At 34.8% G+C, this 23,773-nt stretch overlaps 1 protein-coding gene across 1 annotated transcript in view; it reads left to right on the forward strand.

Annotated features, from left to right (window-relative positions):
* Nucleotides 1-23,773, forward strand: part of HSD17B4 (hydroxysteroid (17-beta) dehydrogenase 4) — an 88,305-nt gene that overhangs the window by 34,347 nt on the left and 30,185 nt on the right. Inside the window, exons 12-18 of the mRNA XM_008590509.1 lie at nucleotides 2,103-2,206; nucleotides 4,957-5,193; nucleotides 5,813-5,864; nucleotides 9,714-9,785; nucleotides 12,136-12,239; nucleotides 16,902-16,967; nucleotides 22,578-22,647. Coding sequence (XP_008588731.1) covers nucleotides 2,103-2,206; nucleotides 4,957-5,193; nucleotides 5,813-5,864; nucleotides 9,714-9,785; nucleotides 12,136-12,239; nucleotides 16,902-16,967; nucleotides 22,578-22,647 — 705 coding nt within the window. The remainder of the gene's footprint in view (nucleotides 1-2,102; nucleotides 2,207-4,956; nucleotides 5,194-5,812; nucleotides 5,865-9,713; nucleotides 9,786-12,135; nucleotides 12,240-16,901; nucleotides 16,968-22,577; nucleotides 22,648-23,773) is intronic.

Consider the following 23,773-nt stretch of genomic DNA (forward strand, 5'->3'; position numbering starts at 1 on the left):
TTTTTTGGTTTATGTGTGGTTGGAAGATGGGAGGCATGAGGTGTTTACACATTTGTACTAAGTGCACCTACATCCCAGCTGATGGTTGGTTTCATAGTCTTCTTTTATCTAGCTCCTAATCTGACCTGATTTTTCTCTATTTCTCAAAAAGTTTATTTAAGCCTATTTCATTTAGGCTTTACTCTTTCCTGTCCAGTGAATAGATGTGGCTTTGTTTTAGCATTTTGTCTTTGCTGCTATTTCTCTGCCTTTCTACCATGCCCCTTCCTCCTTTTATTACCTCTGCTAACCTTAGTGCTTCTTTAGAAAAACTCAAGCTTCGGATGTTCTACAAACCCTCCCCAGATATTCTGGGTTATGTTGATATTCCTGTTATCGTCAATCCTACCACTTAAAGCATTTAATTGTAACTGCTGTTCACTGCTTTTATTTCATGAATGTATGGTTTCTTAAATGCTGGTAAGTTTTTTTGGGGCAGAGACTGTACCTTGTAGGTACTTTTTTTATATTTGGTGCTAGCATAGTGCTGAACTCATAGAAGGGATTTAATAAATACTTGTTAACTTGAATTATTTAATCACCTATTACCTGACATGGGAATAGGTAACCAAGTATAAGTCACTTTTTTTTCCAGTATAACTCACATGTGCATGCAGTACATGAAATTTAAAAGATTTTTCTCAGAAAGATCATGTATCAGAGTCATTTTATAGAAAAACTTTTTTTTTTTCTCATAGTAATTTTATATTCAAAGTTTGATAGAAGAATATATCTGAAAAATGACTATTCTTTTTTTTTCTTTCTTCTCTTTAATGATACTTTCTTGCCTGCTGGTACACTCATTGAAATTTTCGTTGTGCTTTTTCTCAATCAGATGATAGCATGATTTTTATGTCATAAATGGTAGCATTTTTGTATTCTGTATTTTAGTATTTGAGATGTTTGTTCTATGAATAACAGTCACCTCTCAGTGAAAACTGAGGAAAGAAAAAAGGAAGAAATATATTAAAAACTTTTCTCTGAAATCTGCCTCAAAAAGTATTTCTGCCTCAAAAGTATCAGATTATTATTAAGAAAGCTAACTAATTGAATAATGTAAAAATATAACTTTATTATTCAGAGTGCAGTAAAAAAGTCATCTTTTCTATAAGAGTTGACTTTCCAGAATACCTATTCTAGTCTTTCCATTTTACAGATGACAGAACTAAAGTCCAGAAAAACTAAACTAGATAGTGTTTGAGCCAAGCTTGAATTCATGTTGTCTGTCTCTTAGTGCAGCACTGTTAGTCTGTACCAAGGTGCCTTTCACTGAAATAGCCTCCCCTCTAGGCAGCATTCTGAAAGGGGTTGTAGGGGGAGGATTAGTAGGCAAAAAGCCTCTCCGCTGGTGTCACCAGGAATGGCAGGTATCCCTGGTCATCTCAGACTCTGTAGTTTGGTTATGGTTTTTGTCTGAGTTCAGAAGGAAGCCCATAAGATTTGTTAGAAATGTCTCAGAGCCTTCAGAATATCTTATGGCATATAGGGATGCCCCATGAGCCTCTTTTATTGACTGTTTAGGCCCCAGAACAGTAGCTTCCAAACCCTGTTTGTAGGTACCGGTCATGATGATGGTTTTCTCTGGAAGAGTTTTTAGTACTGTCCTCAGAGCTATTACATGTACAGAGACCTGGGGGGTAAATTGGCATTCTTTCCTCTGGAGAAGGGATGATGGTAGGGAGAGAAGGGAAATCAGTTGTCTCTCCGTAAGACAGAAATTGCATGTCTATAGACAAGCATTCCACACTACAGAGTTATAAAATAGCACAAAGGCATTGAAAAGCCCAGAGCCCCTTAGAATCAGATAACCTGGGAAAGGTATGTTAGATAATGCCTTGTTTTTCATTGAAGACATCCAGTTATCTCTGGTCTTCTTTAAAGTCTTCCACAGTTTTCCCCTACATTAGCCTGACATCATACATTCAGTTCATGAGTGACAGTGGAGGTTCTGTAGCAGGTTTGCTGAATGCTATAGGAATAATTATCTATCATATTGTAGCTTTTCTTAGTCACATCTTTAAAAGAGCTTTTTAAAAATTTTTAATTATTTTTTTAAATTTTAGAATCAACTGGCAGTCTAATGGAAATTCTAAGTAAAATAAATTCAGAAGGAGGAGTTTCAGCAAATCATACCAGTCAGACAGCATCTGCAGCCACATCAGGATTTGTAAGTGGGGAAAAAAGCCTAAAGCTTTTACCTTCTCAGGAGACTTGTCCTTCCTTCCTTCCCTCCTTTTTTTCCTCCTTTCTTTCCGTCTCTCTTTCTTTCTTTCTTTTGGATGCAGTCTCTAAAAATGGAGAGAAGCAGTGGCACAGAAAATTTAAAATAGAGGATTTATTCAGAAATTATTTATGATTGACTTTAGAACAAGGCAGATTCTGACCTGCAGGGAATTCATAACAGTTGAATCACATGAGGAGGTGGCTTAGATGAATTCTAAAGCTATCTAGACTACTTTATTCTTCTTTACCCTTTTTCCCTCTCCCTCTCTTTCTTGATTTCTCTGGACAGTACCATGCTTTTCTTTCCCCCAGTGGAGGACTGTGTCTTGAAATATCAGGCCAATTGAGTGTCAGTTTTCAAATTTTTTCCTAGAGTCTGACTGGGGATAGGAGAATAGAAGGTAACTCATTCAGCATCTTCCCTTAGCTTTTCTGGATGATTGGAAACAGAGGTGCTGAAAGCTTATCATGAACTTTTCAGAGGAATACTCTTTACTTGCATATAATTTTTAGTAGTCTCCCTTTGGGGGTGTAATGAATCAAGTTATTTGCCTGACTGATGCTTCAGCCATCTCTTTTTTTCCATTCTCCATTGCTGTTTGGAAATTAGCTCAGGGGGATACTGTTGATAAAAAATATTTGAGGCCAAAGGTTGGCTGGTTACTCAGTTGGTTAGAGTGCAGCCTTATAACACTAAGGTAACAGGTTCAGATTTCCATACTGGCCAGCTTCCAAAACAATAAGTAAAGTGCACAGTTCAGTGGTTTAAAAAAAAAAAAAGTACTTGAGGCTAAACTAATATCTGATCTGGATAGCTATGTCTGCCCAGCCTATCTACCTTCTGTATATAGTTCTCATTGTTCCCATTAATAGCCCTTTCTCTTTCCAAGGCTAGCTTTAAACTGATTTTAAGTAGATTTGAATTGTGTGGAATTTTTGGAGGGGGGGACAAAGCAATAAGACTCGTGGAGGTTATATGCTGCAGGTTTTCTGCTGTGTTTTCTCCCCTTCACCTGCCACACACAAGGCTTTATGCCTCTATATTGAAAATGCCTGTAATCAGCAAAATTTTGTTTGAAATATAAACAATTCAAAAACATTTTCTTTCACATACAAAAAAATTACTTTCTAAGCTATCAACTTGTTGTTAAGTAAGTGACCACAAAACTTTTCATAAAATATGTACGAAATATTGAACATAAGCTAAAATATTTTTTTTTTCCTTTTTGTCTTTTTTCGTGTCCGGCAACGGATCGCAACCCTCAGTGTCACGCCCGTACCGGACCGGGACCGGCAACGGGATCACAACCCTCGGTGTCGCGCCCGCACCTCGCTCAGCCAGTGAGCGGGAACCAGTCTGTATGTGGGATCCGAACCCTCGGCGGGAGCGCCACCGCACTCCCAAGCGGCGCACTGTAGCAGTGTGCCACCGGGCCGGCCCTAAGCTAAAATATTGAATGTAACTTTTGCTTTCTCTTCTTCACTACGGTTTGACAAGTGTCATTTTTTTCCTTGACTATCATTGATCGTTGTACTCTAGTCATTATTTTTCTAACATTTTAGAAAAGGATATTTATTTTAGTGGTCATTTCTTTTAAGAGAAAGCTTTGATAGGATGTGTTTTGGAAAATTTCAATGTGGCTGCAAGTGAAAAGCTTCCCACTGTGTCAGAAATTTGAATGTAATTGCGGTTATAGCCTATGTGAAATCTGCCCATTCACTGACTCTTGTACATATCCCACTTCTTAAAAAAGAGTTTTTAGTGGATAAATAGTAAGAAATAAATAATTTGCCACATTAGATTCTGGTGTTTTGTGACCCCAGGCAGGCTTAATGATAAAATTAGGACCCTAATTTTAAGCCTGACAATATGGTCAGGCAATAAATGTGATTTTATTTTAGAATAGGGGTCAGCACACTTTTTTGGTAATGGGCCATATAGTAAATATTTTGGGCTTTGTGGGCTACATACTATTTTTGTCACATATTCTTCCCATTTTTCTTTTTTTAAACACCTTTTAAAAATTTGAAAATTGTTCTTAGTTCTCAGCCCTTGTTTGCAAACTCTTGCTGTAGGATAAAAGTAATCAAAAAATTGGACATTGTTCTTTTATAACCTAATATTTGCTTCATACATTAGCTAGTCACATAATCACTAAATAAAAAAATACATCTTATTAGACAAAGGACATTCCTGGGAAGAAATTTTAGGGTAAAGCTCATTTTAATTAAAACCATTGAGGCAGTCTAATTTACAAGCATTAGGCACTGTTTGGCTCATCTGTTCACAGTGAATTTTAAACATTAGATCATATAAAACAATTCACTATACCTAATTATAACAAATTCCTTATTTTTTTGATTTAAGGGTAGCTATCAGTTGCTGAGTTAATAGGGCTTCACACCATCAAAGACAGGAAAGTTGAAAATGATACTATCTGTTAGCAAGAAGCAAGCAATAAAAAAGTACTTATCTGTAAATGAAGCCCTTTTCTACACATTATCTAATTGTTTTCTATTTAAAAAAATCAAATGTAAAGAAACTATGCTCCATCAAATTCAATGACATTCAATTCACATCTTTTCAAAAACAAAACTAGGTATGTAGGCAACTAACAGTTTTGAAAAGTTAAAATTTCGAAGATTTGACAAAAATGTCAATGAAAAAATCATTCTTTTGCAATCATCCTGTAGGCTGAAGCTATTGGCCATAAACTTCCTCCATTTTCTTCTGCTTATACGGAACTGGAAGCTATTATGTATGCCCTTGGAGTGGGAGCATCAGTCAAGGAGCCAAAAGATATGAAATTTATTTATGAAGGAAGTTCTGATTTCTCCTGTTTGCCTACCTTTGGAGTTATCATCGGTCAGAAATCTCTAATGGATGGAGGATTAACACAGATTCCTGGGCTTTCAGTCAACCTTGCAAAGGTTTGCCTAATAAATCTTTGTTTTGCTTTTCTTCTGCTCCTTTAAATATTATTGATAAATGTCACATCCTATATGTGTATGTGTGTCTACTCTATGTAGGTAATTCCCAACATATTTTAGGAATGGAGTATTGACATTGACAGTGCTTTGACTTTGAACATGGTTGTAAGGTTTTTCTTTGTATTTTAGTTGAGTCGTTTGTATTTGCATGTGTGACCTGGAATTACTTTACAAGCACTGACCCATTTGTTCATTTTTATTAAACATTATTGGATGCCCAATATGTTCCAGGCACTTTTATAAGCACTGGGAATACAGCCTAGTTTAGTGTCTTTAATGGCAAATAATCTGTAATTATCAGTCAACAAGGATTTGTGAGTGCCAAGGAAGAATACAAATATATCTTCTCTGTTCCAAAAGAGCTGACTGTTTTTAGAATGGAAGACCGATTATTTCTGAATCATATGATTAAGAAGTAGAAGCCAAACTGAGATAGATAATTTAGGGACAGTAGTGATGTGAACATATCGTAAAATGTCACTTGTGATTAGCAATATCCATAGGTGTAACCTGTGGAACAAAAAAGTTTGCTCATAAAATTTTGGTTACCCTAACATAGGTTCTTCATGGGGAGCAGTACTTGGAATTATATAAACCATTTCCCAGAGCAGGTGAGTTTTTGATACACTAATTTCATAATACCATAATTTTATTTTCTGATTAAGCTTCCAAACTATGTCGATGTGATAAGCTGGCATACAGTGACCTAATAAAACATATAAGTTATTATGTGCACATAAACCACTAGAATAGGTTGATGTTAACTAGTACCTGTTTGGTTACCTTAAACTTTGTCCTTTGATAGTCTTGAAATAAATTATTTCGTAATACTACCAATTTATCTCTATTGATGTATGTGTTGTTAACAATTGAGAGGAACATTGTGTGTGTGTTCTAAATTTAGTGATTGCTTACAATCAGTTATGATTCCTATGATTATAGTTCATTTTTTTCTCAGACATTTAATCTTGATACTGATTTTCATGAAGTGAAAAAATATTAAAAGATAGAGAATTTCTTGTAATTGATTAATTTTTTTTCCTACTTTCTTTTGGAGAAAATGAAGCCAAATCTGCTTAATAGTAATTTTTACTTTTCTCAATAATATATTGTTTAGTAAAACTTCTCTTTTTATTCTTTCACTGTAGTTTGATATATTTGTTTTGTTTCTCTCCTTTCATATCAGAAGGTTGTCTAATTATTTCCTGGCCATATAAGGTGGAAAAATACAAAAAGGAGTGTTTATCATTTCATATTATATAATGTAGAGGTCAGCAAGTAGCTAGAATCCTATTTTAATTTTTTTTAAACCTTTTTATTTTACTAAAATGTTTATGAGATTTTTTTATTGCTTAAGGCTGGATAGTGTTTTTTCCAGTGTAAGTACTACAGCACAAGTTTTCAAACAGCTCTTTTTATCTGAGACAGTGCACAGTTTGTGGTGATTATATACTCATCAAATACCTGTTGGAAACCTACCATTTGCAAGGCATAGTATTAGGTTTTATTAGACAATTTTCTAACCTGGTGGCATATCAAAATCACCTGAGTTATTGTATTATATTACCTGTCATTTTTAATAGAATATGGATTCTGGACCTGAGCCCTGGAGATCTTGTGTGTGTTTGTACGTGTGTGTGTGTATGTAGTGGTAGTGGGTGGTGGTGGCTAAGGAAGCTCCCTCCTTACATGTTTTATATTCAACCAGTCTAACGGGTTCATTTGTAACAGCTGTTATAAAGGAAGCAGAAATGTGTAAGATAGGTTTCTGCCTGCAAGGTTTTTAAAATATGAAGAGAAAGATTAGACTTGTACTCCAAAATGATTACAACTTAACAATGATAGGAATAGGAAGGTGTGGATAATGCCTTAATTTCTTTTACCTCCTTGGCCTCAAGTTATGTTTCTCATGAATTATTTTTTTTCAGTAGCACTGGTGCCTTTTCTTTTTGTAATTTTAAAGTTTACTGTCTAGTAAATGTGAATATTGAAAATTTGAGATCCTTGAGGTTTGTAAGCTTCTTAAACTACAGAAAACCAAGAGCATAACTACTATTTATAATCTTTCCATAAAATATAACAGTGGGTGAGACATAAAGCCTCAAGCTTCAGGAGGTTGATATCAGCATCTCTTCATGGCTCATTTGTTAGCAATAGTGGTAGTACCATAGGCTGGCTTACCCCTCATCATGATAAAAAATAACCATTAGATGGAGTGAAAGAAACCTAATAGCAGCACTTTATTTTCCTTCATGAACCAGAACATATTCTAGTCCAGGATATATACTGGTCTCTAGATTTTCTGGGTTTAAGAGTTTGATCTTTATTATGTTTCTATTTGATATCTGTCTTTATTAGACTCATTTCCTTCAAGGTAATTTCTATTATTAGCACAAAACAGTACTTTATTTCATCTGGAAAGTAAGACTGATAATGTTACTAACTTTGATCTTCTAACAGGGAAAATGCGATGATCAAATTTAGTATATGTGAAAGTGTTTTTGAATAATTAAGCATTCTGCAAATGTAATTATTATGCCAGATTTTCAAAATAGAATCTCATGGAGCTGTGGTTTTGGTTGTTAGGGTAGATTTAACTTTTTTCTCCTAAGTACTCATTTAAGTAGATTTTAACAAAGTTGTAAAATAGTATGTGCTTGTTGTAGAAAATTTGGAAACTACAGGAAAGTATGGCAAGAAAACAATTGTCTGTAATTATTTATTCATTCATAGAATATTTATTAAATACCTATTGTGTGCCAGGCATTCTGATAACAATTGGGAGTGTAACCATGAAAAAGACATCATCCTTGCTTATACAGAGCTTAGAGTCCGTCTAAGAGACAATGGACAATGATAAACGTTGTATAATGTGTTATAATGGGAGAAGTATGAGGCTACTTCAGAAAGTTCATGGAAAGATTTGTATTATCATTTTTATTTTATTTTTTTGTGGCCAGCCTATCTTTTAATTCTGTTTTTTCATGAACTTTTCGAAGTACCATCATATAAGTGTGGCATAGGTGCCACAAGAAGGTCTCTAACTTAGAATTGAACTTGAAGTTGGGGAAAGCTTCTTGGTGGAAATGAACTCTAAACTGCAATCTGAAGGATGAATTAGGAGTTAATCATGTAAAGGGGAGATTGAATAATGTTTCAGACAAAGGAAGCACTATGTGCAAAGGGGTAGAAGTGAGAAAGAGCATTGGTTGTTAGGGGAACTGAGAATAGTTCATGTTTTCTTAAGGGCAAGTTGGGGAGGGTAGCAAGATATGAGAGTAGAGAAGTGAGAGGGGTCTTGAAAGGCCTAGAAAGTCAGGTTAAGCAGCTTGGATTTCATTTAAAAGGCAGTAGCAGGAGAGCATTATAAGAACATATTTGGATTTTGGAAAGCATCACTCTGGCTCATCTTTGCAATGCCTGGATTCTCTTTGACCATCTCATATGCAGACAGTTACCAGATTGATTCTTTCCTTTAAATCCACCGATAATCCTTCTATTTCTGTGTCTCCACTCCCTCTTCTTTGTTTCTTACTTTGTTCATCTCTCACCTTCTAAGTGTTCTCTCTGCCTTTATTTTTGTTCCCCTCAGGTTCATTCAACTCACTGCAGCCAGAATGTTATTTCCGAAGTGCAAAGGGACTGGCCGGTTGGCTTAGTTGGTTAGAATGCATCCTTGTAACACCAGGAACAAGGGTTCAGATCCCTGTACTGGCCAGCACCAAAAAAAACAGCAAACAAACGAAAAAATGAATATATGTTTGCCACTTTTCTGTTAAAAATCCCAAATGGCTGTCCAGAGACTGCAGGGTGAAGTAGAAAGTTTTTAGTATAATTTAGCTTCTACCAATCTCCGCATACTCAAGTCCTGCCATGTGCTTACTCTCTATTTTGAGTCAGGGATGATGCGCAAGTTTTTGGCTTGGCTGCTGGGTGTTTAGTACCATTCATTCATATAGAGAAAGAAAGAGAAAAGTTAGGTTTTGAGAGAAAGATGATGAGTTCACCTCAAGAAAGTGATAATCTTAAGACATCACCAGTTAAATGATGGGGAAAAAAGTCCAGAAAAGAACAGAGTTATTTGAAAGAAATAATGTCTCATTAAACCAGTAGAGATTTGAGAAGAAATGGGGTTAATGGTATTGGTTGTATGCTTGACAAATGTTTGTTGAATGACAGAGTTAAAAGAGACCAAGAAGAGTCATTGGCATTGAAAATGATTATTTTTTAAAAGTCTAATTTATCAGAAATACTGATGTTTCATATTTAGGTAATCAGGTGTTCTGATTGCTTTTAATGTTGAATTGCTTTTTCTATTGAGTTCAGGAAAATTATTTCAAACCATAATTTTTTAATTTGCTGAACTTGCAGGTGGAAATTAAATTTTTTCATGTCTTAATGTAATTATTTATGCCCTTTAAAATGGTGTATTTACTTATTTATTTTACTTTTCATTTTAGGAAAATTAAAATGTGAAGCGGTTATTGCTGATGTCCTAGATAAAGGATCTGGTGTAGTAATTCTTATGGATGGTAACTCATTTATAGTTCTTATAATAATATTGTTAGATTGATAGGCTTTGTGTGTAACTTAATATTTCACATAGAAGTTGAGTAGCAAGTTTTTATCTTCCAATTTGTAGGAAAGTGAGTAAGCATTTTAAAACTTCTTAAGGTCTTTAAGAAAAATAAGGGGAGGGGAAGGAAGCAGATTGGGGCTAGGGCTGTGGGGTGGAGGGGGCGGCATTTCAGTGGATTTAAAACAATCTTCCCAAAGCACAGAGATGAGAAATTTGGCTTGTATAGAGAACGTAGAGGAGAATTATGCTTGCTGGAGTATGTTTTTGGCAGGAAGGAATATTAAATAGACCTCAATTGATAATTAGGCTGTGTTGTAGGTATTTTTTGTGTAAGCTGTTTGGAACTTGGAACATGTTTGATCACTGAATCATCGTTATAAATGGTAGTTAGTGTCCTAGAATTGTGAATTTAAGCCTATTGAACTCATAATGTGGTTTAAACACCATAGTCCCATTTTATTTGCAGTGAGAAAAAAAAGATAATAGTTTAATAAATGTCGAAATAGTGGTAATTAACATCAGCCAAAGATACATTGCTTAAAATTTATTTTAAAGTCAAGAACAAAAGAAATAGGTATTGTCAAAAATTTTAGAAATAAAGAACAGTGAGGGCTGGCCCGGTGGCGCACTGGAGAGTGCGCTGCTTGGGAGTGTAGCGGTGCTCCCGCCGAGGGTTCGGATCCCATGTGGAGACCGGTTCCCGCTCGCTGGCTGAGCACGGGGCGGGCGCGACACCGAGGGTTGCGATCCTGTTGCCGGTCCCCGGTACGGGTGTGACACCGAGGGTTGCGATCCCGTTACTGGTCAATAAAAAAGACAAAAAGGAAAAAAAAAGAAGAAATAAAGAAATAAAGAACAGTGGAAAATTTAATATTGTTTTATATTTGGAATACAAGCCTTGTTTTTTGTTGTAAATACATAGGAAGTTATACTGTTTTTGCTGTTTTGGAACTTGACTTGTTTTTCCTTAATAATATATTGAGAACATTTTTGATGCTCTTGAATATTATATATGTTCTCTCTCCTTTTTCTCTTCTTTTCTTCCTCCTCTTCTTTTCTCTCCTTTTTTTTTAGGTTTTTATACTTTTCATTCCAGATGTTGGCCTACATGTGGCTACAATCCTCTCAGTTCTCTTTTAGTCGTCTTACCATTGTACCACAAAAGTTCTGTAGTAATCTTGCTGTAGTTTTTACTGTTCTCTCTTGATCTGCTCCATTTCTTTGACTATGACTTGGTAATGGGTCATAGTGTATTAGATTTTGTAGATAAAATATAGATGAAATTAGGTATCAAGTTTCCTGTGTAATAAAGATAAAAATCTTATTTTGAATACCAATTGCCATGACTTATAAATATTTTTGTTATAATTAGATTTTTCTGTAGTATGCAGTTCAAAATCACATTCCTAGTATTCTAGACCTAGATATACTCAAACTCTCACTAGTAAATTAGTTAGTAAATAGAGGGTCAGCTGTCTTATTCATTAACTACCTATTTGCTAACTTGCTCACACATTTATTCATTGATTTATTAATTAATTTAATAAACATTTACTTGGTGCCTTCTTTGTACCAGGCATTATTGTAATCGCTGAAAATATAGTGGTGAGCAGAACAGCTATGATCTTGCCTTCATGTAGCTTATACCTCCATTCTTACTCATTTTCTCTTTTATATTCCATGCTCTTCTTGAGTGCTTTGGAAGAATGTTTGAAAGTTTGAATATAGTTACCTGCACTTTTTAGTGTGATTGTTTGAAATGTTTGGTATGGGGCCGGCCGGGTGGCGCACTCGGTAGAGTGCAGCGCTTGGGAGTGTGGCGGCGCTCCCGCCGAGGGTTCGGATCCCATATAGAGACTGGTCAGCTCACTGGTTGAGCGTGGTGCGGGCGCGACACTGAGGGTTGCGATCCCGTTGCCGGTCGCGGTGCGGGCGCAACACCTAGGGTTGCGATCCTGTTACCGGTCACAAAAAAAGACAAGAAGGAAAAAAAAAAAAAAAAAAGAAATGTTTGGTATGGAAAGAATTGAAATATGAATGACAGTTGGGGAGGTTTAAGAAGAAGTGAGAGAAACAGCTATTTCAAAGTTAAGAAAGGATTAGTGAAGCTCCTATTCTCTCTCCCTTTCAGCGACTGGTGGTAAATACATTAAAACAAATGCTTTGTAATCCAAACTTAGGCAACTGTAAATTACAGAACCCTTTTTGTTTTTGAAACTTTTAAAGGAATTGTTGAATGTGTCTTGGTTAACTAGTTATGTCTTTTAATAACTCCTTTTTTTTATTTTAAATTTACTTTTTAGTCTATTCTTATTCTGGGGAGGAACTTATATGCTATAATCAGTTCTCTGTCTTCCTCGTTGGCTCTGGAGGCTTTGGTGGGAAGCGGACATCAGACAAAGTCAAGGTAGGCCATGGCTTTATAAGCAAAATATATGTGCAGTTAAGGATTCTTATCTATATTTTGATTTTCTCATATTACCATATAAGTAATTTCATAGAGTAGAGACTTAGTAAGCCACATTTTTTTGAATTAGAATGTTTCTTGGATTTGACATGCTTTTTGTGTTTATATATTTTATATATAACAATTTATATATGCTTGCTGAGATAAGTTTAAAGTACCTCAGATAATTGTGGGACTGTTTGTTACTTTCTTGTGTAATATTTAGAGCACCCAAAAGTTTTTAGAAAAACCTAGCACAAGTGGTCCTTATGTAGATTAAAATCTTCATTCATTAAATGACCTAAGTATTTCTCTTGAGTGAGACAATTCTAGTTACTCTTCATTTCTCAAATTTTCAAAACGTGTTTTTCCTAAAAATATTTTATAATTTGGGTTTTACATTAATTTAACTTGGGCTTTATCTCTAAATTATTTGAGATAATAAGATTATACTGTAGTTAATATTCTTCTGTAGTAAATGAAATATTATTTAAAGTGATATTGAGAGACAGCTTCTGGAATGGTGGTATAAGGAGTTCCTTGGACTCTCTTGCCAATGAATTTTTTAACTTATAAAAAATATTAAAAAACAACCATTTAAAGTCTCTGGAAATTGTCCTAAGGGCATATAGCAAATGAAGCAGTATTTATTCAAGACAACCTACTATATTTCGGTAAGAACAGTGTGAATCTGTGGCATTTGAGCCACAAGCTGCTCCCTTCCTTCCCCTTCCACTGGCTCAGCATGACCAAAGCTGTACCCCAAGAACACAGGATCTCTCTGCCTTCAGCTCCCAGAATAGTGCCCTGCTGTCTTTCTGGGAGGAGCAGGCCACTAACTTTTTTCTATTGCACCAGCTCCTTATCGAAGAAGCTGTATTTGGGGTAAAAATGGCTGACTTGTGGGGCTCTATTCCTCCACCCAGCCCCCACTTATAGGGTGGAAACTCTATCCCACACATGGCAGGCTGAGAGTACTGGGGCCCTGATTGCCCCTGCCCCATCTTTCCTATAGGGTGGAGGGTCCATGCTTGGAGGGACAAACTGAGAAGACCAGAAGCTACTACCCTTGCCTAGCACTCTTCTTGTAAAGCAAGGGTGTCACTTGGAGACAAGTGGGCCACTGTCTGTATCCCCATCTTTGCAGCGGTGAGAATTTTTGCTCAGTGGGATAGACAGACTGTAATAAGAGAGCTATGAAGCTGTTCTCAAGGAAACTGACTCCTTTTGGAACTGAGTATTTGGAAGTTCAAGTATAAGGGTGCCCTTGAAAACAAGGTGACTTTAGTGATAAGCAATTAAGAGAAGGCTGTTAGTTCCATGAGAGCAGGAAGCTAACCTGTAGTCCAGCTAGATGTTTACTAGAGAGAACCAGGTAAAGAGACAGCTAAGAAGAGCCTTCTTGGGATCATAAGAAACCTCAAAGACTGGCCTCAAAGATTACCTCTACAAAGAGAACTGAATTTAATTGGATCAGATTGTGGAACAATTTATGCCCCAGGACATTGTTGAAAATAATGTAATAGTCATCTGGCAACTAGTGGAGCTTAACAGCTGAGTATGATACCAAAATAGGCAGATGACTTTACAGAGAGATCAGGGAGAGAGAGCCAAGGAGAACACTGCTAAAACTACTGTCATCCGGGGTGACTGTGTGCATACTTCTCTGAGGAGTAATATCAGAGGCCACACGTTGTGGGAAAATAGACTTAAATAACTAAAATAGTCTAGCCAAGTAACTAAACAGATAAGCAATAACAACAAGCCCTGGAAGGGAAGGGGGATCAGTACCCAGATAATATATTATCTGAAATGTCTAATTATCAACAAGGAAATTAAAAGACATGAAAGAAACACAAGAGTAATCCACAGATGGGATAAAAGACAAAGAAAACCTAAAACAGGCAACAGTTTTGCCTTTGAAAGGACTTAGTAGAAAATGACTTCAAATCTGCTATTATAAATATGTTCAAAGAACTAAAGAATACCATACTTAAAGAAGTAAAGTATGGTGATAATGACTCATAAGTAGAGAATATCAAAAATAGATATAAAATTATAAAAAAGAACTAAATATTAATTCTGGAGCTGAAAGTATAATACTTGAAATGAAAAATTTACTGTTGAGGGACTCAACGTAGATTTGAACTGACAGGAGAAAGAATCAAAAAGCTTGAAGATAGACTGATAATGATTATACAATCTGAAGAACAGAGAGAAAAAAATGAAGACAAGAAAAAAGAATGAAGAGCTTGAGAGAAATGTGGGATACCATTAAGTACCCTAACATTCATAAAATGGGTGTACCAGAAAGAGAAAGAGCAAAATAAATAAATAAATAAATAAACTTGAAGAAATAATGCTTTGATGAAAAACATTAACCTATACATCCAGGAAGCTCAACCAATTCCAAATAGATTATAAATCTGAAGAGATCCACACTCCATGCATCATAGTAAGACTGTTGAAAGCCAAAAACAAAGATAAAATCTTGAAAATAGCAAGAGAAAAATGACTCATTACTTATGAAGGAAACCCAATAAGATTAACAGCTGACTTCTCATCAGATACAGTGAGGCCCACAGGCAGTAGAGTAATGTATTAAGAGTGTTGAAAGAAAAAAACCAAAAAAGCATCAATCAAGGATATAACCAGCAAAACTATCTCTCTAAAATACATTTCTAAATAAACAAAAATTGAGAGAATTTGTTGCTAGCAGAACTACCTTACAAGGAATACTAAAGGAAGTTCTTCAGGTTGATAGCAACTACCACATACCATATAATCTCATTTATATGAAATGTTTAGAGTAGGCAAATCTGTAGAGATAGATTAGAGGTTGCCAAGGGGTAGAAGAGGAAGGGACAAAGGGGATTGGCTCCTGATTGGTATAGGGTTTCTTTTTGGGAAGATGAAAATGTGCCAGAGTGGATTCTTGTGATAGTTGCATTCTGTGAGTATTCTAAAAGACATTGGATTGTGCATTTTAAATGGGTGAATTAGATGTGAATTATATGTCAGTGAAGCTATTAAAATAGTAATATTGATCAGTACTATATGAAAAGCATGTCTTGGGCCCACATTTTTAAAAAAAATTGTGACCATGTATTGCTTGTATGCAGCAAAATTACTTGATAGCTATTAGATGATTATTGTATATATGAGATTATATCTGTCTATAGATAGTGACTTATGTGTTAAGAACCCTATTGCAGATTGTGCACTGCACAAGCATATGTAACAGCCTTGTCCAGATGAAAAGCTTGGAAATGTTATAATCACTCTTAAATTTTTGTTCATTTTTAGTATTGGACAACAATGAAGTATCATGGACCAACAAAGAATCTAACCTAGGTCCATTTCTCTAGGTATTCCTTAGATATTGTTGTACAAATTAAACAGAAGTTTCTCACTAGTATTATTTGTTGCTTTGAGAAACAATAAGAGATGCTAAGTTATGGTGAAGCTGTATGTCATAAACTGGTTGCTATTCTGTTAAGAAAATAACTACTATGGCAGTATGGTGAATCTTATATGCTCTTTGCACATATCTTTATGGTCATGACTTACAACTGATTTTGTGGAGAAAGTGTACACAAAATTTTAAATGACTCCTTAGGACTACTTACCTATAAGATTGGGAATGACGTCAAGTCCCCAAATATCACTCTTTCAAAACCTAGTAGAATGAACTGAAAATAAATATATAAGGAAAACCTGCAAAACACACTGGATGCAACTAAAATAAAGAAGAGATGCAATTCATGAAGTAATTTTTGAAAATCAGCAGCCTTTTGTTTGTTTTTAGAAGCAGTGACTTTCCCCATCTTTTATTATGTTTTTGGGGGTTTATGAGGATAAATTTGGGAATATATCTAAGCTCGGCATTTTAGTAATGAAAAATCACTGTCTAATTCCTTAAATCTTTGAAAGAATAAAAGCTGACTTTATTGTAGAAAATTTACCTAATGGAGAAAAAATGAATAATATAATTTTGCCTCTAAGTTATTGAAAAGTAGATATTAGCTATTAAAATACAATTCAACTGATGAGAATGTTTTTATCTTTTCTTTGATTTAAATCAACCGTAATTTGGTGCTCAGAAACTTACTTTGTGGGTGCTACAAAGTTTTCATCAAATAGTCGTTTTAAGTGTTAGCATTAAGGAATGCTAATAATTCAAATTTTGGGGGGTAACTGAGCTTAAAATTATTTTGTTAAGATGGCAAACTAAAATAGGTGGGGATTTTAAAAGACAATTTTAAAGACTGAATCAATTTAGATATGAATTGTGTGTCTAATTCTTATAGTTGTCATCATCTTTTGCATAGGGAAAAACTGTCCTTAATTTTTTCTCCTTCATGGCCTGTAGGTAGAATGGATCTTATTATATAATTCCTTACAGTGGAAAGAGTCTTTTCAGGGAAATCATAATGTATATGAAGGTAGGAGTTATGAAATTTTAAATGTTATTATTTCCCAAATATATATTTAAAAAAAATTCTTTATCCAATTTACAGTTTATTATATTGAAACTTGGTTGTTTATCAAATGCCAGTTTGGGTAAAAAGAATAATAATACTTTATATTTAAGATTTGATATATAATGTCTTTTGGTTTCAGGTAGCTGTAGCCATACCTAATAGACCTCCTGATGCTGTACGTACAGATACCACCTCACTTAATCAGGTAAGATTATATTTTTGGAAAGTGATAAGTCCACCTATCTGATGACACTTTTATTTATAACTCTGATACTATAATTTTGTGCGTCCAAAATTGTGGTGCTTTTGTCTTCCCTGTAGTAAAAATAAAGACATGTTTCCTATGGTTGGAATTTATTCCTTCTAAATTTTTAGTTATCAGTTTTTTTCTCCACTAGATATCAAAAGAAAATATAAAATAGTTTTTTAGTAGTCAATTCAAAAAGCACGATGCTTTGTTGGCAATGGAGTGCTTGTCTTAAAGAGACTGCTTACCGTAATAGTGAAGAATTTCATGAAAGCCTTAGAAAGTGGGAAAAAAGAGAATTAAAAGGCATGTGTTAGTCATTCTTTTCTCTTTGGGAACGAAATCTGTGCCTGGAAACAGATTGCTTGGAAATAGATTATTTTATGCTAACTTTAAAAGATAGGCAAAATAAAGCATCTTAGAAGCAGTAGGTGATTTAATTTTTTTTGTTTGGCATAAAAAATTTGTTTTCTGATGGAGGAGATGCCCAGTCAGTTCACAAATTCTGTAAGCGTAATCTAAGAATTATGAGTATTTAACAAACAAACGGTAACCATAAAGGTGAGAAAAAGCAAGTTTATTTTTGAGAGACCTCAAGTTTCTTCTCTAAAGTGGCCAGAAGACTAACCTTGCAGATTAGCACAAAATCCTAAACATCTGGGGTTATGCTGTGCATGTACATAATAGCACATTATTCATAAAGTTCACTTACTTTTTGATGTTTATTTTTATATTTTTGATATAAGAATTTCCACAGGATTTGTTTCCTAGGAAATAGAAATATAATTTCATGAGCCAGAATGAATTAAAATTGTTACATATAAATTGTTTTTTTCTGCACCACATGATGAGATGATGGAAAGAACACCACTTTATTCTTCAGACTAGTTTTTGCTTTTAAATGTTTTTCCCATAGCCCTTACTGTTTCTTGTCAGTTTCTTAAGAATGCACTCCTATTTATGTTTATGTAAAGCTTAACAGAAATAATTTTGAAGGGTGCGAAAAAACAGAAAAGATTCATGGTTTTATGGTTCAGAAAACCCAACAAATGCCTCTTTATTATTCTTGGGTTCCACTGAAATAATAAAATGTATCTGCTATAGATAAGACAAGCTGTTTCCAAGGTTTGAATTTCTACATACTGTAAGTAGAGGGATTTTCTTTCTTTTACTCTTTTCCTGATGACTAGAACTTTTTGTTAGCTTTTAGTAGGGTTTAATATTTTGCTATGTGACAAAGGACAGTTTTTATGTCAACAAGTATTTTTCGTATAAATAATTGGCATTCATCATTTGGCAGAGGTTCTTGACAATTTTGTATCATATGATCATTCAAGAATATGGTGAAAGCTATATGCCATTTCTTCAAAAAACATTTTTGCATAAGGCTTTGCATAAATTTCAGGAGATTTGTGGGCCATCTGAAACTGGATTCATGCTGTAGGAAATACAAATCAAGTAGAAGAAATGTCATCTCCTGTCAAGGAGTAGAAAGGACACTTGGATACTCAAGATGTAGATGTCTGAAATAACTGGAGCACCTATTCCAAGCAATGAATGATTAAATACAAGACTTTTATTTGTAGAGTAAGTGCTGTAGACATTCAGAGAAAGGGTACTCATAGGGAATGATATATGGAAGGGTTTGGTAGTAAAGATGGGACTTAGCTGAACTGAGAAGATATATGGATGTTCCCTTCCCACATGGGGCTTGCAGTGTGTCTGGGAAGGGTAGAACTAGGGGTAGCAAAGTGTCAGAGAGGAGGAGAAGGGCATGATATGTCTAAGGAGTAAAATTAGTGTTCACATTGGAGAATAGTGGAAGGTAATTGTGGTTGGACAGATCTTTAGGGAGAAGTAGAAATAAGGAAAAAATTATGCCAGTATAGCATAAACTTTATGCTAGGTATTTATATTAAGTAAGTTTTTAATCATTAAGAAAACTGTCAACCATATATTTTTAGCTCTACCAATATCACCTCTGGAATATCCTATTTACAATATCTTTAGGAGAGTTACTTTATTTTCAAACTTGTATGACAATACAAGTATACTGTATTTTTCATATATTAATAAAGAGAAAATTCTACTGCAGTAATCTAGAAAGACCAAACAATAAATAGGTACCAGATGTCAAGTTTTTTATTTGGGGAGAATGAGAACAAATACCTGTAGTATCTCCAGATACATAACCTTATACTATTTATTCTAACAATTAGGCTTTTAGTTATCATTGTTAAGTAAAGTTAATCTTTGAGATATTGGATCTATTATCCCTTAAAATATAATTCTTTATTAAAATTACTGCTGTGATGAACTCAAAGCAGACATAGGCTCAAAAACAGGTCTTCTACTCAGGGACTCTTGCAGATTTAGGACACCACTTTGTGGGGCCATAAACTGTGGAAAGATCATGGATGTTAGTTGGACCATCTGGGTCACTTCCAGGTACCTACCAGAAAGTGCTCATTCTCTAATGGGATCATCAAAATTAACTGCTGTTCAGCTCAGCTCGGTATTTATAGATGCAGAGACTGTGTTCCTAACATTGCAATATGCAAGATTCACAGTGTTTGTTTTATGTCCCGAAATGCTTGAGTGTTTTGTTATAGTTTTTTTACGTTTGGTAGCTGTTTCATTTGGGAAGATTTTTTTTTTTAAATTAAATGTTTTTATTTTCTGTTTTAGTCTTATAGTAGCTTTGTGTAGATGAATATTATTTACCTCTTTGCATTTTGTGGATAAGTTGATGGTTTGGGATGATTCCCAGATTGTTAATTCAAAATTGTCCTCTTGTAACAAAGTGCGATTTTATAAATGGATAATGTTCAGAAGTGGGGCACTGTGGGGAGGTGTTTTATTTAAAAAAAAATTTTTTTTTTAGTTCTCTTTAATTTGTGGGATTATAAATTCTCCCTCTTGTTTCTTTTTTTCTTCATGATACAGTCTCCAAAGGGGATATATTTGTTTTGTCTTCTTCTTCCCTAAAGGTGATGCTTTCTTGGACTGCCATTTGGAGGACTGTGCACTTTTCTTTTCTCTGTAGTCAGTGCTCTGATCTTCCAGGATTCTTTTTAGTATTTTTGACTCGAAGGTGGAGTTCATCTGGGAGTGATCTTCCTTTGTTTTCCTCTTTTTTCTTCCATGCCCTGTTTCTACCCCACCACCTGACCCTCCAACCCTGCCACTCTTTGCAGTAGCTTTCAGAGGGTGCTCAAAAGAGAGTGTTGCTGGAAATTGGTTTTTATTTTTCTATTTATGGGAATTTGGAGTTTGCAGTGTTGTCTGTCTTCTGGTTATACGTAGGCTTGTGATTTGTGTAGTTTTATTTGTTTTTGTTGATCTGTATAGTTTTTTTTTCATAATATGAGGATATAGAAAGCACCAGTTTCTGAGCCTTTATATTCAAAAAATCAAATTAAATAATTTACTCTTATACAGATGATCCTCCCACCCACTTTAAATGCACAAATAATGTACAGGTACTTTTCTTTCTTTCTTTTTTTTGGTTGTTCCTTTTAATATCTTGTATTTAGGTAGAAATGAAACAAAAAAAAACAAGAAACTTTAACTTTCCTTTAAAATATGCCAGTCCTTCAAAATATTTAGAAAATAAACAATGGCAGTGTTACCTTATTAATTGAAGAACACTTATTTTGTATTATGATTGAATGGATCAAACATCCAGTCAGTCAGCTTTTGTCATTTGTTGTGATGAACCTTTTTTGTCTTTGCTAGCTATGCAATCTGTAGGGAGCAGTGCCATCATTGGAATAATGACATTTTTCATATTACTTAAAATAATTTATTTAGAAGATTATTTCTTTTCATTTATAGGAATGATATCTGTGAGATAAGAATCCTAGCACTAATCTTAAAAACTTGGTTGTCTTATATTGTTGATAAAAATCTTTTTTTTTTTTTTGACTGGTAAGGGGATCGTAACCCTCGGTTCGGTGTTGTCTGCACCATGCTCAGCCAGTGAGCACACTGGCCATCCCTTTATAGGATCCGAAACCGTGGCCTGAGCGCTACCAGTGCCGCAGTCTCCCGAGTGAGCCACGGGGCGGGCCCAAAAATCTTTTAAAATAATAAAAGCTAACATTGATTAATATTTATCAAGGATTATCCCTTGTAAGCTTTATCTCATTTAATTTTCCAGCAACTCTGTGAAAGTAGGTCTTGTTAGCCTCTCAATTTTTTAAAATGATACAATAGAGGCTTAGAGTGGTAAGAGATATGTCCATTAATGGTTTAACTGTATTTGAATCAGAGTCTGTCTGGTGCCAAAGCCCATGGTCTATCATGTGTTTGACAATTTCCCTTTGAGGCCCTGAAATGTGTTTTTTCTTTCATTTATATACAACATGATGAGTCTGTTTGTCTAGTGTTTTACTGTTTGTAAAGTGCTTGAAAAATGATCATTTAATCCTCTAACATCTTATACAGAATCTTGCAAGTCATTAGTATTCAATAATTCATTTGATTTAGTTATGTTTAGAAGATGTATAAAGGAAAGAATATTTTCATTGAAAGAATGAATAATTTATAGAACTATCATATGGGGTCATGGGGAAGGGAAAGAGCTTATTAAAATTATACAAAGCATATTAAAAAGGAAATGAAGTTTTCTTAAGAATGATAGAAAATGTTATGTTCTATAAATCAAACTTGTTTAAAAAAATCAATAATTTAAAAATAATAAAAAATCAGTAATTTAAAAAAGTCAAATATGCTGACATGGCTAGTCTTTACATAACAGTTTAATAGTCTTGGAAAACTTAACACAGCAATTGACAAGAAAGGGAAGACATTTTGAGGCAGACCCAAAAAGGTCGAGTTAATATACTGACATATTCAGTACTTTCTGTTAGCTGTTTTGTGAAATTTTCTCCTTCAGTACTGAAAAGTACTCTCTAGCTTGAACAATGCACAATTTAAAGTGTGCCAGGAAGTATGGTGAATTTTACCCTATTGTTATCCATGTCTGTCTGCTAATCCTATCTTATTTAAGTAAACTAGCAATGTGAAAATCTGGACTAAGCGGAAATTTAATCATAAGGGCAAGCTATCAGTTCATTTTCTTGCAGTGTGAGCTAATGTTCAGGATTTAGGGTAATAGGACAATGAAAGTTTGTGAGAAGTCCTTGATGTTTATATGTCGATTATTGTGTATGGGCTGCAATTTAAAACACCCCACTGAGGAAGATGACATAAATTTTACTTGGTTTCCTTCATTGTGTTTTGTTGAGAGTAGATTGATGGATTCCTTTTTGTGAAATTTTCCTTAGTGGGAGCAGTGTTATAACCAGATGTACTTCTTGGCTTTTCTTCCTATTATTTGACAACTTTTTCCCCCATCATCGATTTCAGTGTCAGGTGTTAGAAAAAACATTTAATTTATAGGTAATCATTTTGTTAGAAATAGCTATTTTTTTAATCAGAGCCTTAATTAAGTACATTATGATGCATTTTTCATACAATAAGCAGCCATATTATCTGTTTTTCATTTAATATTTTCTAAGAAAGCATTAAGTACTAGTTACATTTATAATTCTTTCTCCATAGGCTGCTTTGTACCGCCTCAGCGGAGACATGAATCCCTTACACGTTGATCCAAACTTTGCTAGCCTAGCAGGTGAGTTGCTAATAATATGTATCAATGAAAAATATTAGCTCAGTTATCTAAATAATATACTTAAAGACACTGATATTTATGACTGTAGTTTGAGTAACTTTTAATTTTATTTATTTTTTTAATTTATTTTTTATTAGCATATTCATTATTATACATCATACTTACTCTTTATGCCCCTTATCCCCTCCCCCTCCCCCCTCTGATAACCATAGATTTGTTCTCTCCATCTGATAAATGAACTGTTCCTCTGTTGGTTTGTTGCCTAGATGATCTGTCCAGTACTGAGACAGGTATGATCAAGTGCCCCTGTTATCATAAAGCAGATGCTTCTTCTATTACTCTAGTACTCTAGAGTTTGTTTTATGGAGAGAGAGGACCTCTTTTTTTTTTTTTTTGGTCTCTGCTGGTGCCTCTCCTTGTGTCAGTGAAGTTGAGTCTGGTGTGCCATCTGCACAGTGGCTGTGACTGCTGCTATAGAGACTAGCTGCTTTTGTGGCAGCCATGGCATTTGCAGTGGCTGTGTTTGGCTACCTGTGTGGAAATGGTGTCTTTGGTGTGCTGTTTACCTGGTTATGGCTGGGTTTGGCTTCCCTCAGCTCCATGCCTCAGAACTTCAGTGGGGCTTGGGGGTGGTGGCAGCAGTTTGCGTAGTTGTGGCAGGGTTCAGCTTCCCCCGAGCAACATTTTAAAAATAGCACTGTCCACATTGCGTTATGGAAAGGTAGGAAGTAGTGTTCAGAAAATGGTGTACTTGAAATTTGGATTATGGTAGAGGGAAGCTCCTGCTGGTTCAATAGGACCTTGGGGGTGGGTGTTTGAGTTATCATGAAGGACAAGGTCATTGGAGGAGAGGAGAGAGCAAAGAACTGAAAGGTTAGGGAAGAATCATCTATCTACCTAGATATTGAAATCACCATGGATGATTTCATCGTCAACAACCAAAGCTAAACAAAACAATTCTTTGTGTTCTCAGATCTCTCACAATCTTTTCCTGTTCTTTTCTTTCTTTCTTTGTTTAATTCATAATTTTCTCCTAGGAATGATTATCTATAAAATATTTTCCATGTTTCTTAAAATAAATAGTGTAATTCATTCTAATGCAGTTTAAAGATACATTTTTAAAATC

The sequence above is a fragment of the Galeopterus variegatus genome, unplaced genomic scaffold (assembly GCF_000696425.1).
Source record: "Galeopterus variegatus unplaced genomic scaffold, G_variegatus-3.0.2 Scaffold6169, whole genome shotgun sequence".
Taxonomy (NCBI): Eukaryota; Metazoa; Chordata; class Mammalia; order Dermoptera; family Cynocephalidae; genus Galeopterus; species Galeopterus variegatus.